This window comes from Tachypleus tridentatus, unplaced genomic scaffold, assembly GCF_004210375.1.
Source record: "Tachypleus tridentatus isolate NWPU-2018 unplaced genomic scaffold, ASM421037v1 Hic_cluster_2, whole genome shotgun sequence".
Classification (NCBI taxonomy): domain Eukaryota; kingdom Metazoa; phylum Arthropoda; class Merostomata; order Xiphosura; family Limulidae; genus Tachypleus; species Tachypleus tridentatus.
This window is the reverse complement of record NW_027467782.1, coordinates 16,871,165-16,889,042: the sequence shown is the minus strand read 5'-3', so window position 1 is coordinate 16,889,042 and position 17,878 is coordinate 16,871,165. Positions and strand designations below refer to the sequence as shown.

General features: G+C 31.4%; 1 protein-coding gene and 1 long non-coding RNA gene across 2 annotated transcripts; one reads left to right on the top strand and one right to left on the bottom strand.

Moving 5' to 3' along the window:
- Positions 1–365: 365 nt before the first annotated feature.
- LOC143242528 (uncharacterized) lies at positions 366–8,250 on the bottom strand. Its single transcript, XM_076485957.1, has 5 exons — positions 7,566–8,250; positions 2,699–2,761; positions 2,353–2,514; positions 802–910; positions 366–677 (listed from the first exon to the last, which is right to left on the bottom strand). The coding sequence occupies exons 1-5, from the start codon at positions 7,975–7,977 to the stop codon at positions 476–478; spliced, it is 948 nt and encodes a 315-aa protein (XP_076342072.1). The 5' UTR covers positions 7,978–8,250; the 3' UTR covers positions 366–475.
- Positions 8,251–12,387: 4,137 nt separating this feature from the next.
- LOC143242152 (uncharacterized) lies at positions 12,388–13,976 on the top strand. Its single transcript, XR_013022476.1, has 2 exons — positions 12,388–12,511; positions 13,087–13,976. It is a non-coding gene; the product is annotated as an uncharacterized LOC143242152 (long non-coding RNA).
- Positions 13,977–17,878: the final 3,902 nt, after the last annotated feature.

Genomic DNA, 17,878 nt, shown 5'->3' with positions numbered 1-17,878 from the left:
TGAATAAAAAATTACGAAAGGGCATTCTGATCTTTATGTTTTCCATATGTTATTAATGCTATGGACATCAGTAAAGGTAATGCGAACTTCTTACACAATCATATATTGTTATGATTGGCTCTGTGTTCAGTTTAATGGATGGTAATTGTCTTCCAACATGTACTAAGATTGAAGAAGAGGTGATTCATCAATTTAACTAGCATATAGACTTATTAGACCTCAATGGTATCGAACATGTATAAGTCTATTTTGGAGAAAAAAAATTGCACGCATTCAAACGACTCTGAACATTAAAGATTCTCTGAACGCATCTTTTTTTTTTAACTGTAAAAATGTGAATTTACTTGCATCAAATATTAATTATTACGTAAGATGAATAAGAACTTAATTGAATTTCGAACCAAAGTATTCCTTTCTTCAAGGTCGTTTTCATATATCGTCTCCAGGGTTGTTCGTTTGGTCACTCTTTTCTTTCTTAGTATATTAGTTTTGTCTTCTTAACATTCTTTTCAGAGACCTTCTTCTCACATTCAGGGATCAGTGGCATAGCCTCCAAAATATCCAATTCATCAGTGGTTATCTTTTCATCACCAAGCTGTTTGTGTTCGACACGGTTTTTCAAAACATTCCGTTCTTCCCGAGGTTTATATTTCCAGGTGTAGAAAAAACAAAGTACGCTGCATGATCATTACAGAAAATAAATAAATAAGAATCACGTGTTTCAAGTCCATTAAAATACATATTGTAATTAAATAAGCTATGGATAATGCGTCACAGTTAAAACTTACAGTCGTAACTTACCACAAAGCAGTAAGACACATCAAAATGAGTGCTGTTCGCCAAGCACATCTTGGAACTGTAGATTTTGAAGTCAAGTGAAGCGTAGCCTTCGAAACCACTTCAATTCGATCTTAAGACAGAGAGTCGTATTTAAAATCAGTTTACGTACTCCACCGGTCACGTAAAACAGAAAAATAAAACTTCAAATGTAAGTTAACAATAATAGTAATGTGTATAATTCTTTAAGTTCAACAATAATCTTCATTAACATATTAAAATTTCAATTAAATAAATATGAAATTTCTTACACTTATAATATATTTTCATATTAAACATTGATAACAACCTTTACAATTTGCCAACTGTAAATATACATTTTTCTTTACACGTTAAACAGATAATTAGCAAAGAAAAATGACGCCTGTTATATTATTTGAGCTCCTTACTAGTAGACAAGTAGTACAGTTATGTAATAACAATAACTATATAGTTATATAACATAAAATCAGTCAGGTTTTCCAACATATTTACATTAATAGACAATACAACAAGAAACCTACTGACTTTCCCTGCCAAACACACGTGATCACACTATACAAGAAAAATCTAGACATTTTCTTTACGATAATGTACATATTATACAACTCAGTATAACACAGTGAGTTAAATCAACTTAGATTCATTAAAACTGTAAAGATGTATAACACAAATTAAACAAACTGTCTTTCCATTGACTACTTAATAAAGTCAGTTTGTTTAATGGGTATTCACTTACTGTGTTAAGTTTTATAATTAACAGCTTCACTTATTATGGTGCATAATTATATTTTACTATAGAATCGTATCCACTGAATGGTAGTTTCTGCGTCTTTACAACACTATTAAAAACAGTAATTTTTACAAATTTCTCTTTACTCTAAATTTCCCAGATAAATAACGATACCATTTTGACTACAAACACTGAACGTCGTACGTCACTGCTCATGAAGTTTTTCGTTTACTTGGTAACAATTCTTTCTAATAGTTTTATTGAGTACTCATGAGACACTGCTAACGTTTTGATAATCCAATGTTGTTATAATCGTATTTTAAAACATTTGTTTTGTATTTGGACAAATTACTGTATTTTATTACAAAAAACGACATTATGCACACAAAATAAACATATTAAACATAGATTTGGGACATACACTGTTTTAGTTAAATATCTTTACGTCTTTTTAGTAATAATGTGACGCACACAGATGTGATATTGAGACACCGTTATATTTGTTTGTTTTTCAATTTCGCGGATAGCTGAACGAGGACTTTCAGCGTTAGCCGTTCCTAATTTTGAAATGATATACTGGAGGTAAGACAGCTATTCAATACTATTTGTCGTAAATGTTTGAGCTCATCTTTAAAAACGAGTAGTAGGATTTCCAAGTAAAAGCAAAGTTTTTTAATGCATTAAAAACCATGAAAGTTATGAAGAAGTATCGTATTATAACAATCTGCATGAACAAAAATAAACATTTTTAAAATGTTAAGGAAACAATAAAAGAAAACTTTAAAACCCTTTTGTTCCATTACTTCTACAAAGATCTTTATTATCAGCTCCTTCTTCATCAGTAATTTCGTCATCAGGACAAGCTACACAGGCGTCAGCAGCAAAAGATGCCATGTAAGTCCCTCCTGGACACGGCAGGCAGTGAGTTTGGAATCCATTGTCATAGTGACCAGGAGGACATGGATCTAAAAGCGTTAAAAGTACAAAACTAAACATTTATTTACCCAGTGTTAATTTTATTGTTCTAACAACGTCTTTAGTATCAAAAAACATATGTGTTGAACTAAAATTCCATATTTTTAAAAAGTCTTTCATCTATTTGTGTTTAATGTGAACAGTTTAAAGTAATTGAGTATCATATATACTTACAACACCTGTTAACATCTCTTTGGTATCCACGAGTACAGTTGAGATTCTCGGCTGGAACATACACTGGAGAAAACAACAGAGAGTTAATATTTTTATTAGCACGTTTTGTGTCACCGTTGGAATTTTAAGGTTTTTCACAATAATATTAAAAATAAATAATGTTGTAAAATAACAACATTAATGTTACTTTTCGTGAGAAAAATAAAACGTGTCAAAACAGTTTCTTAACAGTAGACTTTTGTTTCTTTATGTACTTCCTAATGGAGTTAACTAATGAAACTAATCACACAAACTTGGAAGTTTATGAAATTACACACGATCTTTTTTTTATGTTTTCTATAGGTACATTTGATTTCCGTTGGTGTTTCCCTTGCAAAATTCTTATTTGTCACAGTTAAACGTTGAACTGTTGTTATTGTTTATGTTAATATCAGTTATGAAAATACAGGTTATTTTGGGAATATTACGTTCGTAAAATGTATCAGTGTATGATTGTGTCTTGCAAACAACAAAATATCAAATAATATCCTTATAATGCAGAAATTGGATGAAATGCATTCCGAGAAAATTTTTCATTTAAAGTTAATATAAAACCAAATCCTTAATTTTTTGCGGATTTATCAAGATAAATAATATAGCGATCTAACACCTTTCACTGTAAATTTATAGTATTGTTTATTCAAAATACGTTCTCAAAAAACTTCGTAGATATGATTTGTATCTTTAGAGTACAAAAGATTTTGCTTCAACATTCACAAGTTGAGTTCATTATATCAAAATAACTTTGGAGCCTCATCACTTCTCTCTACAGGTTTACCATAATCCATCTAGTCTCTGATCACATAGAAATCTATAATTCTTACATCAGTGAGGTGACTGGTGTGTCTGTGTGTACAATAACATGCATATCTATCTAATTACTCAGCGGTTAGAAGACTGAGATATTTTTTTACGTACCATCGCCTGGGACACTTCAGCGGTTTTTTATCTCTGACATTTGTGTTCGTACGACTTGTTGTAGGTCTTTTTCCGAATTATTCTGGCTAACTAAAATTATTTCTTCGATGCTCTTACGTACAATAAATATCTTTGTTTCGAAAAATTTAAATTCTCATTTGAATATATTTTCATGATATGGGCATATAAAAATTTACATTGGAAAGGTCTGTTACATACCTTTCCCAAAAGCTACCAATTTTCGGTTGCATCACACCATTTAAGAAATGTTATATTAGATTGAGTCACATTATATGACAGGTTGCATATTAAAAACTGTTTTGATATGGCTTACTAATCCCTATAAACTATAAAGTATTATTGCTATGAACATCAGTGGCAGCCTCTGACTAATACTGTATGTTTATTACAGGAGTACCGATAAGATTACGCATTCGTCTTCATCACTGCCCTGAAATAACTCTTTTCAGGGCATCTTTAGCATCAACTAATGGAATGTGATACATCTTCCAAGAGTATATTATGGCTGTCAATATCAACATCTGCACCTTGGGTTGGACAATATCACCCATTACTGGAGTCCTGATTAGATGGATCAGTATATGGACGAACAAAGAGTGTAGTATTGATGGTAACATTTAAAGTAATTATATGTGGATATGTTTACCAATACTTATTCATACCACACTCCAACATCGACATTTCCTATCATTAAAATTAAGAAAAACTGATTTCATGTTATCTCTAAAGTAATAATTCCTTGTAAGTACTTTTAACATTATTGTAATAATCTATTTCATGCATTTATATTTCTGAGGAACCCACTTGAAGCTAATAAATTTTGCAGACGTTCTACAATGGGTAATTTAAAACTTTTTTATTACAGAATTCATATATAGTTCGATGTTTCTAGGTTATAAAGCGACTAGGAAGGAGATTTGAGATAACGGTGATATAGAGAAACCTCAGTCAACAACACGATACCCACCCTGTCAATAACCCCAAATACAATAAACAAAATACTTAAATTCTTGTAAAAAAAATAAAGCAAATACAATACTAATGTCATTTATAAAATACTTTATGGCAACTTCCACGTATTTTACGTCAGAGAAACAAGCCCGAAACTCAAAACAACATTCATGTAACACAAAAAAATAGAATTTCACGTTTTTTAAATTTAACACTGCAACTCAAATAAATATACTACAGGTAACATTTAAATTCCAAACAGAGAATCCAACATCATTAGACGATAAACCAAATAATTCCTTGTAATACAAGAGCAAACACACATTAAACCAATATAAAGAAACACTTTTATATCTATATTAATAAAATTTAATAAATCTTGTTCGATGTATTATAGTTTGAAGATGATACTTTTAATTTTCAAGATTTTATAATTTACAAAATATTCTGAGAATACTAAGAGTAATGCAGATAGTATTAATAGGAAATTACACGAAGGTTGTTAAAACTATAATATGAAAATAAGACAGTTCAATTTTCATTACAATTAAATGATATAAAAGATAACGTATCGTTTTATGAACGAAATCGATAAAAACACAATTTAATTAACGTAGATGGGAGTATTTTAAAATTCCTATCTGGTGCAGTAACAACAGTTTGATCAACAGAGACAATTCTATAAAGAAATTATTTACTTTGTAGGTGAAAAAGGGCCCGGCATGGCCAAGCGCGTAAGGCGCGCGAATCGTAATCCGAGGGTCCGAGTTCGCGCCCGCGTCGCGCCAAACATGCTCACACTTTCAGCCTGGGGGTGTTATAATGTGACGGTCAATCCCACTTTTCGTTGGTAAAAGAGTAACCCAAGAGTTGGCGGTGGGTGGTGATGACTAGCTGCCTTCCCTCTAGTCTTACACTGCTAAATTACGGACGGCTAGCACAGATAGCCCTCGAGTAGCTTTGTGCGAAATTCCAAAACAAACAAACAAATTGAAGGTGAACAAACGAATAATATGAATTATTTGAATCAACCAACTGAAAACCATGATTAGAAAAGTCTTCAGATCATTGGTAAGTATCACTAATATATCAATTCATAGAGAAAAACAAAATAAAATATACAAAACAAGAGCTGAGATGTTAGTTTTCAAAGACAAAATTCAGAATAATTGACAGTAGTTAGCTTTACAGTGGAAAACAGTAGATCGGAGTTAGCTATGTTAGTACAAGCGCTGTATGTGACCGCAAATAGAAAGTTAAGTTCTTGCTTTCTACTCTAAGTAAGCTATCAAATCTATTAAGCAAAAGATTACCTCACACTTATAGTTTGTGGCCCCTACACATAGTTATCAGATTTTCATTTATTACACGTGGACTGACATTACTACAGCTACAATTAGAGGTACCTTGAAAATGTTTGAATAAATTGAAAAGAAATACACTTATTATAGCTGTAATAATATCAGTCCACGTGTAATACATGAAAATCTGACAACTATATGTAGGGACCACAAACTGTAAGTATGAGGTAATCTTCTTTCACTTTTGTCTAATATATTTGATAGCTTACTTGGAGTAGAAAGCAAGAACTTAACTTTCTAATTAACTGTAGAGAATGAAAAGCTTTTCGAATGATCAAGCACACATAGTTTTTCTTATAACAAAACCACATCGGGCTATTTACTGTGTCCACCGAGGGCAATCGAACTCCTGATCTTAGCGTTGTAAATCCATAGACTTACCGCTGTCCCATCGGGAGACTATTTCATTAAAACAATAACTCCATGAACATAGTTATTTAATGTTAAGTGTTAACTGATTTTATCTGTTGTCAGTCCAAAACTGGTTGCTTATCAGTTCGATTATAAGACTATAATCGTAAAGTTTTTTAATTAATGATTAAATGGTACAATAGATTATATTACACGTTTTTAAGCTGTGAGTTTTTGTTTCTATTTTTCTCTGTAAATATGCACTCTACTTAAACTAAAGACATACTTATACGACTTGGATTTAAATTTATTCATAAAGAATGTGAAAAAACAACGTATTTGCGAGTCATTTGAAAATACTGAACCACAAGAATAATAGAATCAATTTAAAAGAAAACACCAGTTTTAATAAATGAAGTTTTAATTAAAATTCCTTTTAACCAAAGATTTGTTATATTTTTTTAAATTACGATGGTTTGTTTGTTTGTTTGTTTTGAATTACGCTCAAAACTACACGAGGGCTATCTGCGCTAGCCGTCCCTAATTTAGCAGTGTAAGACTAGAGGGAAGGCAGCTAGTCATCACCACCCACCGCAAACTCTTGGGCTACTCTTTTACCAACGAAAAGTGGGATTGACCGTCACATTATAACACCCCCAGGCTGAAAGTGTGAGCATGTTTGGCGCGACGGAGATGCGAACCCGCGACGCTGAAATTACGAGTCGCACGCCTTAACACGCTTGGCCATGCCGGATCCTGACAGCATCTGAATCAATATTTACATGTATTTATACTAAATTTATACAAAAATATTTAGAAATACTTTTTCGAGATTTGCGACTGTAATATAAATCCCTTTCACGTATCAGCCCTCAAATATATTCTACCATCATGTTTTCGTTATACACGCTCCCAAGTCACAAGAGCAAAGTTTGAAGACAATAGGCCTTTTCCATTTACTTTAGGCATAAGCAATCAGAAAATAACATTTTTTGCCCAGGAACATGAAAAGGTAAAAAAATTCTTACATAGTGTAATCTTACGTATACGCAGGCAATTAATTTTTAAATCAATACACATGGTGTGTGAAATATCAAACGAAAAGGTTATGGCTGAAAGAAATTTAAAAGCAAGATGGACGATATCAATTTAGATGCTATTTCTGTTAAATTAGTACAGTTTAATAAATGAAAATATGGTCTAAAAAAAAAACACCATGAATTTACCTCTGACATCATGTTTGTAATCACCTTCACGATTTTTGCATGTGTAAATTCCCGCGTCTTCAAATTGGATGTGGGTTAGCACTAATTTGCCACCGTATTTTATTTGCGTTCTCTCACTATTAATAACTTTTTCTTTGAGATTTGAGTACCAAATAACTGGTTCTTCTCTCGCTTGGTTTGAACATATTAATGTAAGAGTAGAACCACGTTCAATTTCGTAGACGAATGTAAAACCTGAAACAAGCAGGAAACTAGCGAAAATATAAAATAATTGAGTGTAATTAGCCATTGAAATCTCTCTGCACTGTACTCTTTGTAAGTCACTTTCTGTATTGTTTCTAAGTGAAATATCAGTGTTACTATGCGCATAATAGTATTCTTGTTTGAATGACGTCATGAACTGAAGTAACATTGTGAGGTAGAAAAACGTTTTACTAACAATAATGATTGCAAAGTTTATTGTTTTCTGTAGTGTGAAAGACGCTTGAACAGAGAAATTATATTCATGTTTATGTTATGCATAATTTAGATTTAATAAACAATAACAACACTTGCCTAAGAGTTCAACTTGAAATTTAGGTAAAAGCAAATAAAATTTATACGAAATTTTTCTATGCAATTTCTTCTGACAATACAAATCTTAGTCGGCATTTATGATATAAACCATAATAAGACTGCTAACAGATGCCTTATGATACATATAAATTATAATTGAGTAGTTATAAACCTACAAACATTGTAACAATATTTAAATTAAAAATCAGTTAAAGAATATTCACATATATAACTTATGTGACAAATACTGCATTCCATGGTGTTATATAGGGATTAATGACTACAATTAGCTGTATTAATATTTTGTTCTTCAAAACTAATAAGATTTCAATAGTTTGTTTTTTGAATTTCGCACAAAGCTACTCGAAGGCTATTTGTGGTAGTCGTCCCTAATTTAGCAGTGTAAGACAAGATGGAAGGCAGCTGGTCATCACCTCCCACAGCCAACTCTTGGGCTACTCTTTTACCAACGAATAGTGGGATTGATCATCACATTATAACGCCACCACGGCTGAAAGGCGAGCATGTTTGGTGCGACCGGGATTCCAACGCGCGACCCTCGGATTACGAGTCGAACGCCAGATAGCCCTCGAGTAGCTTTGTGCGAAATTCCAAAAACCCAAACCAAACCATGCTTCTAGATTTTTAACTTGTTCATTTCTCAGTTAAACAACCAAAAACTGAGAAGAATAGCATGCAAAACTAACGTATAACTCAATTACAAGATAGTACATGAATGAAATCCTTTGTTAAATGTAATTTTTGTTACTGTGACACTTCGGTTTTGGAAACGTAGACTTATATTTCTATAAATCTTCAATTTCATAAATATCTTGTTACGTATTTCTCTTCGTCTTTGAAGTGTGTTCTTGGATATTAAAGGAGGTCCACAGTGCAGCTTAACAGTATGGGGTTCACTATAATGGGGCTTTATTTATATACGTATAAGTCTTTGGGCCCTTTTTATTATGGCTGACATTTTAATTAATATTTCTGAAAAGATGTCTACGAATTTGTGTCATTCGCTTATTCTAGGTCTTTCTGCAAGCCTATACAATGCGCATGCACATTATATACTGCACAGTATAAATCTGAGCATCACTTGCTGTCAGCGGCAGTTCAGTTTTTTCATGTTAAGAACGTGTGTACACTTTTTACAGAGATCCTTTTATTATGCGTGAGAAAAGAATGTGTGATGATACCGAGCCAAAGAAACCTAACTAGCACGAAACAAAGGAATAAATGAACCATCTGTAAGACTGTTCAATGAAAGAACCAGTAAAAACAGTATTGAATGGCTACCAACTGTTTTGCCTCGAAAACAATCGTAAAGAAAAGGAGCTCTCTAATGGTGAATATGGAACGTCTGCTATCAATATGATTAGAAGATTGTAATCAGAAACGAATTCCTTTAAGTCAAATGGAAATTCAAACGAAAGCTACGAGCCTTTTAAACGCCTTAAAAGAGAACGATGGAGAATGGGGAACTAATGAAATATTTTCGGCAAGCCGTGATTGGTTCTTTTGTTTTAAGCAAACACTGGTTTCCATAATGTTCGTATTGCAGGCGAAAGTTCAAGTGTAGACAAAGATGCTGCTGAAAAATTTCCAAATGAATTTATAGAAATTATTAAAAAGTTCGGTACAAAGATAACCAAATATGAAACGGGTTTATTTTGGGGAAAATATGCCTTCTATAACTTTCCTATCAGAAAATGAAAAAAACTTGGCCATGTTACAAGCGTTAAAAGATCGTTTAACACTTGTTAGGCGGAAATGGATCTGGCGATTTTAAATTAAAACCTGTGTGCTTGTGTATCGTGCGGAAATCCCCCGAACACTAATCAGCTGTGCAAAGAAGACTCTCTCAGTTGTTTGGCGATGAAATAAAAAAGCATGGGTCACAAAACCTTTGTTTGAAGACTGGTTAAAAAGTTATTTTGTCCTGCAGTTGAACATTACTGCACAAGAAAACAACTTGAACTTTAAAGCCAACCAACGGGACTTTGTGACTTTAATGAAAATCTCAAAATTCATTTTCTTCCACCCAATACATCTCTACTGCAATTAATGAATTAAGGTGTCATTGCGACGTTTAAAGCTTATTATTTGAAGCGAACTTTTCTCAAGCAATAAAGGCTATAATTACCATAATATCAAAATCTTTCATTCCTACTAATGCTCTAAAGTTATTTATTTTATATCTTTTTTTTTTCTGTTATTATGATTGTAAGAAATAAGTCTACCCTTCTAATTACTTCTATACTAATTTCCTCAACTAAACTTTTCTCTGCCTCTTATTTATTTTTCATTAGTTTATCGTGGGCCTCACCACTATCTAGTCATGTTGTGTATGTCACGAGTAACAATAAATATGTATTTAATGAATTTTAGTATTTAGGTGAGACTTTCCAGATTTTGAAACAGAGTAACCAAAGAGCAAATAAACATGTGGCTTCTATCAACATTTTAACTTCACTGCATACTTGTGAAGATTTTAACATTCAACTCATAGTCAGAAACTACATACGTCAAAGTTTTAGGATTCTTCTACAGTAGATGTCTGTGATTTGTTAGTGATAAATTTGAAAATAACATGCAGCAAGCACACCAGTTATTTTAAAATTATATATTTAAAACAAGTTAAATGTACCTACAAGAATTCTCTAGACTATGATGACTACAGTGGTATATTAAATGTGACAGTTCTCTTCATGTTAAAAGTCCACTTAGGCTGATTAAATTATTTTAGAATCTATTTCACAAGCTGAACTAACTTAGAATACCATGTTACAAGTTATTCTCTATATTTCTATCAAACTGTTAAATTCATTTTTAAATATCAACCAGTTTCAAAATGAGTATTGTGATAGATTTTTAATGGTACAGTATGATAATAAAATGAATTAAATATGTTAAAATAATTCACCCAGAAAGTTCAAAGAATACAGGTATTTCATTCAAAGTTAAATACTTATTTTAGTGTTGGCCTTTTGTATACTTTGTATTGTACCTCAGTGTTATTACTATATCCTACTTGAGTTAGAGTAATGAAGTTTTATTAAATCTGTACCAGATCAGGTTAGAAAAACTACTTTCTTTCCCAAGAAATGTTTAAGATACATATATAATACAGACCCATAATGAAGCAACAGTACCATTACTTAGTAAATTTATCTAAAACCCATATTGAGTTACATTGTCCTTTATGAGCAGAAATATATCAAACAGCTTTACAACTTTCAACAAGAAACATATTGAAACATGTTTAGAATCAGAAAGAATAATCAGGTTTGTTATTCTTCTGAGAACAAAAATATAAGAGAGTGTTACTTAGGAAATATGACTGGTTAATTGGTGTTCATTAATTTTAGCTTAAAGAGACCCACAAAACATTTGCAGTAAAATTAATATAATTATTGTAACAGTACTTCTTTAAATACTAGAGTAATACAAAAGAACTCATCACATACACCAAAATTTTAAGTCCATTTGTCTTAGGCCTGACATTTGTTAATCATTTATTTTGCATACATCCTTTCTGCTATAAAGAAATAAATTATCACTGTAATTTATGTATATTTTTTGGTTTAATTGAGTTAGGGCTGAACTTTACCATACTCAAAACAATAAATAAACTTACCATGTTGTATTACTTATTAATGTTAGACCTTTTTAAAACTTTGATTAGCTTTTAATATGTATTACTTCAAAATGTTGACTGAAGTATATTTACACCTGCCTTTTGTTTATATCTTTTAAAATGAAGTGCACATAAAGTTTCAGAACAGTATTATTATAAGAGATAATTTAATGTTACTTAATACATTTTGTTAGAATATTTGTTTTATGTGAAAATAAATGCAAGTTAAACATCTGTGCAATGTGGCTAATTGTATTTCTATTTGTTGTATTAAGATGTGTCTCATTTTAACATTTAGAAATTTATATTAGTAATAAAGTTTTTTTTTAACTGTAATGTTAGTGCAACTTATAGCAGTTTAAATATATTATAAGAATTTTTATATTGTATTCAAACTCAGGTTTTTATAGTTGAAAGTGATTGATAATTTGTTTTATTCTCAGAATTACACTTTCATGTAGTTGTAAAGTTATACACTTTAATATTAGTAAGACAGTAGGAAATTGCTTTTGGCAATGTTTTGAATAATATTTTAGTTGGTATTTCTCAAGTTAAATTTATTTTGTTTGTGTTCTGGATGGAATTAACTAATGTATTGATATTTTCAAATACATATTTCACAGATGAGAATGAGTTTTCAATGTTGTAGTGTGGTTAGAAGATGAAGAAATAAGGTTTTATTAGATTGAAGACAGAAAAGAGTTAAGAAATGTTAAATCATTCAAACTGGGAAAGTGTGCCTAAACAAGTGTGTACATGTTTGTATGTATATTAATTGATAGATACTTATATCTTTAATTTTAGGAACTGCTCTGGTAGTTTGTTTTCTAGCAAGTAATATTGAGATGCTATTTCAAAGACATGTTTTTCTGTTGAAGGTTGTGGAATAAATGAACTTATTAAGTAAATCCTAAAATCATTAATAGATTACTCTTTGTTTTATAAATACAATTTTAAGCTATTTTTGCATCCTGAATTTGTTGACAACAAAATCACATAAAGCTTTAAACAGAAACACTGTCAGTGATGCAATTATTTTCTTTTTTTTACTGTTTAGGTTTCCTGTGTAGATTACACTACATATATGAAAACTGTGAGGTCATTCAATAAGTAATATCATTTTAACACTAAGATTTAAAAGGAAGAAAAATAACTCAAATAACAACTTTAATCAATTACATATTTTTCATCTCTTCTCAATAACAGTCTGAAATGTATCAAAATATTTTCAATATCACACTTATAAAACTCAAGTTGTTTTGAGATATAAAAGGTACAAGAGTTACTTTTAACAAATCATAGAAGTAAACTGTTTTCATTCAGATGACGTGTCAAGTTTTTGAAAATATCATAATCTGAAGGAGCAAGATCAGGAGAATAAGGAGAACGGAGAAGTTTCTTCCAGCTAAGCTGTTCAATTTTTTTAACAGTGACCCTAGCGATGTTAGGATGTGCATTGTTATGGTGGAAAACAACTCCTTTCTGATTTACCAAAGCAGGTCTCTTTTGATTTATTTTTTAGTGCAGCATTCAGTTAATCCAGTTACTGCCAGTGTCTCTCAGCAGTTATTGTGTGATCTGTTTGTAACAACTCAAAGAGTATTACACCACCTGAAGTACAGGTTCACTTTTGACTGTAGTGTAGCTGGTTCTAGTGTATTAACCCACTGTTGGCAGTGTGTGACATTTTGATAGAGTATCCATTTCTTATCTCCAGTCACTAAATAGGTGGTTCAAAAATGAAGCTTGAAGTTCATGAAAGTGAAGAGATGTGCAGATGTCTACTCATTCTTTCTGATTATAAGCTGACAACTCATGTGTTACCCATTTTCCAAACTTTAAAACTCTACCAAGTTGCAAATGTTGATGGACAATGGAAGGAGATGAATTAAGTTTCTGGGCTAATTTTTCAACAGTTACAGCACAATCTTTCTCAAGTGTTGCTAGAAGCAGGTCATTATTGAACTCAACAGGGCTCTCAATGCGAGCTGCATCCGTCAAACTGTAGTCACCAGTTTTAAACTTATGGAACCATCTTTGACACTTCCTTACATTCAGAATGTCATTGTTGTACACATCTTGAATGGTTCTTCAGTAGCACTCTTTCATTTTCTGAAGTTGTAAAACATTATATTCCTTATGTGCTCTTCTGACACCTCCATGATAATTGGGGCTTCTAAAATAAATAAAACAAAAATTAGTAAAAAAACAAATTGGTTTACTCTGAATGTTATTATTTCATCCCATATAACTTGTGTGACTTTGAGAATAACTTCATTTAGCCAAGAAATATGCATTTAAATTTATCCTATCCCAAAAATGACATTACTTATGGGATGACCTAATATGTGTATAAAAAAAAAAACTATTACATGCAAAAGAATATTAATAACTTTTACACACACACACACACGTGTATATATACACATGTTACTGTTTGTTTATGGTAGTTGGAATCACTATCTACTAGCTCCTTTTTTATGCATTTTTCAGTAGCAAATATTTCTATCATGCATTTTATTCTCAAATATCTGAGATATATAAAATAAGTAAATTACTGTGAGTTGCACATCTTTCATATCAAACTTACCAATTTGTGTTGCTATGAATGAAATTTACTACATAATGTCTTGAGGAGGAAGATACACAAGAACCTTTCTAATTAATACTTCATGTCATATGATACAGTTTTGAAAGTTCAGGAAAATGACACACCTACAATGTCATGCATTATGAAAATAATGATGAAAGTTGGGTGTTAAGTAAATTTTCATAAAGACCATTTATGGATATTTATAGAAATTTAAAGATATCATTCCACCTTTTATAATATTTGCTGAGATGAGTGAAAGAAAAATGAACAAATCAACTAAAAAACATGTACATTCTAAATGTAAGTGATACCATTATCAGTACTGGTAACTTGTAATATAAAACATTTTAAAAATGGTGATGATAAAGTTTAAATTGTTTATAATAATTAATGGAGAATTTCACTAATTGTTTGAGAAACAAGTAGAAAATCTTATTTTTTGTTCTTCAAGTTAAGTTCCAAAGTAAAGAACATTCTGTAATATCTTGTATCACTTATAAAATTGGGAATTATTCAAGAAATTACAGTAAGACTCTTGTAAGACTGTTAATGAGTCGAGAGTTAATTTTTGTAATGTTATTTTTTTATGATTTTTAAAGTATATGTAACATTTTTGTCGGTAGAAATTTCAAGCTTGAAAACATTTTCTTACATAGGAATGGTTAAGTATGAATCCCTGTAGATTCTTTCACAATGCAAGTCAAATTTACAGTACACTAACTTTGTCATTGTTTATACAAATTGTGTTGGTAAAGAGTTGTAGTTTAATGTTATATACTCTTTATTTATCAGCCTGTCTTTATAATGCTCTTCCCTGTAACATATGTTAAACTTGTAATACAGAAGTGTGGAAATGTGTTAGGACAAAGTCAAAAATAGATCTAAGGTTGTCTCAAAAGAACAATAAAAGGTGAATCCCACATTAAACATCAATATTTTATTGTTATTCTAACTTAGCACAATTGAAATATAGTTAGAGTGATTGATTAAGGAAACAGTTAACATTTTGTTGTCTCTCTTTTGCTTTAATTACTATAGATGGTTTTTTAGGTATTGCTGCAAGATATTTAATAAGAGTGTCCTTTGAGATTTTACTCCAAGTGTCTCTGATACACTCACATGAAGCTTTTTTGGAAGTAACTTTTGATTTGTCAAGTTTTCAATCTATCAAATCCCAGATCTGCTCAATTAGGTTGAGACTGCAACTCTTTGGGGGGGCAGTTACATCATTTGAATGATTTCACCAACAGCTTTCATCGCTAAGTAAATTTTTCTACATTGGTTGTATGAGTATTTGAGGTTATTATAATCTTGGCAGTAGAGTCCTTTACCAATAATATGCAAACTACCATGTATACCCTACTTGATCAATACTGCATTGGACTTGTGCTGGTCTATTATTCCATTTATTTTGTAGATATTTTCTATCACCTCAGCAGAAAAATGTCCCCAGATCATCACACTGCTTCTATCATGCTTTATGGCTGGTGCTATGCATTGAGATAAGTATCTTTCTACTATCTTCAGCCAGACATATTACCTACACTTTGACCCAAATACTTCAAACTTGGACTCATCCATCCATAACAGCTCTTTCCAATTATAAGCAGTCCATTTTTTGTATTTTTCAGAAAATTTAAGTCTCTTGCCAATATTTGAATATCAAAGTAAAAGCTTTTAACTGAAACACAACCAGATATTACATTATCAGTGTGTCTTCTTGATTCTTTAGATCTGAACACCTGTCATTTTATATATGTTCATTTATATCACTTTGACATCAGTGGCAGTCTTTCCTTTGTACTGAAGGCAGAATGAACAAAGATACCTGACATCAGTATCATTGAGTTTAAGTGTTCTGCCTCTATGTTCAAATTTTCCTGTCTTGGCCTCAAGGGTGTGTTTGACAGTGTTTTGGGAACAATTGAAGTCTGCAGAATTTGGAGAGTCCAGAGAGAATCAAATAAAGGTCTTATGCAAATTCTCTGATCTGTGCTTTTGTGACTGTGGTATGACAACAAAACTTAATATATACTGTTAAACCCTGTTTTTCATTCCTGAAGTCTAGGACTTATTTACTTATTCTATCTGATACTGTTGCTGTCAACTTCTCTTTTAGTTTGTGATTTTAAACATTCTACAAACTTTCTGTGGATGTAGAAAGTATATTTTATCATTATGTACATTAGTATTTTGGAGATTTAAAGTTGCTAATTCAAGAATGCTGGACATTTGAGATGATCTTATTCAAATTAGGTATAATTAAGCTATAACATCATTCCTGAAGTTTAGGACTTATCCACATTATAACAAATACATCAAATAAGTAAGTAAATTTATGACTAATTATCCTTTTTCCTTTTTTATATTGAAAATAATATTTTACATAATTTATAACATTTTTATTTGGATGCAATATTAAGTATACAAAAGTAATGTTTAAACACCAAAAACAAATACTGTGTGGAATACATAATAGCCTATAAGTTACACTGCTAACTGATTTACCTTTTTGCTTTTCAAATGAAATTAATATACTCATGCTATTGCTACTTAGTAGCTCTATGTGGCTCCCCAATGGTATGTCTGCAGACTTATACCACGAGAAACCTAGTTTTGATACAGTGGTGGGCAGAGCAGATTTAGTACTACATGTCATAAGAGTACATTCTGACTGCATAAAAAGGTGTTAACTGTGTAATGCGTAAATGTTATGAAGTTATGTTATTACTAAGCATATGCTACACATTATTTGGATATTATCAAACTACCATATCACCACGTGCAGTTTATGCTGGTTTCATTTTATTTATTTAGTTTTTGTGAACATCCAGCTTTCCACATTTGCTCAATTTCTGTCTTAATCATGTGAGGCTGACAATATGGAGGTAAAACTAGTTAGATGCTGTACCCTCCAATGTTATTTTTATCTTACTTCCCTCAGTACCTCTGAACACCAAGGTAAATTACATGATAACACACCTTATGATTTGTGCCAGGTACTGGTTGTGTGTGTTGTTGTGGCTGCAATTGTTCCTCTCTCATAAAGTGGCCTTCAATGATATTCCATTTAATATTTGGATAAGCTACGTTAGATTTGTGCTGTCCTTTCTTTGGATGTTCTATATAAGTACAGTTTCCTTTCTCTATTCTCATACAGGATGTAACAATTAGAAACAATGTTCTCATCCTCCTCTGACTCATTGTTTTCATCTGCAGTCTCTGATCAAGCCAGTGAACTAAGGGTTTGTCTGAGATGTGTGGACACAGCTGATAAATGTGTTCTATGTACATTGCATTGGATCTGTGTAGTTCATACATTACAGGGCTAACTTTGTCAGAGTATTGTACATACCAATATAGCCACATCGATACTGTTTTCATGCTTCTGGCATGTACTACAGTCATTCTCAGTCATTACATTGGGACATCAGTTCTTTTATTCTATGATCTTAACACAAGTTAATTTTCCTGCAACATTTATATTCAATGTACTATTATCTCTTCATCATCCTACATATT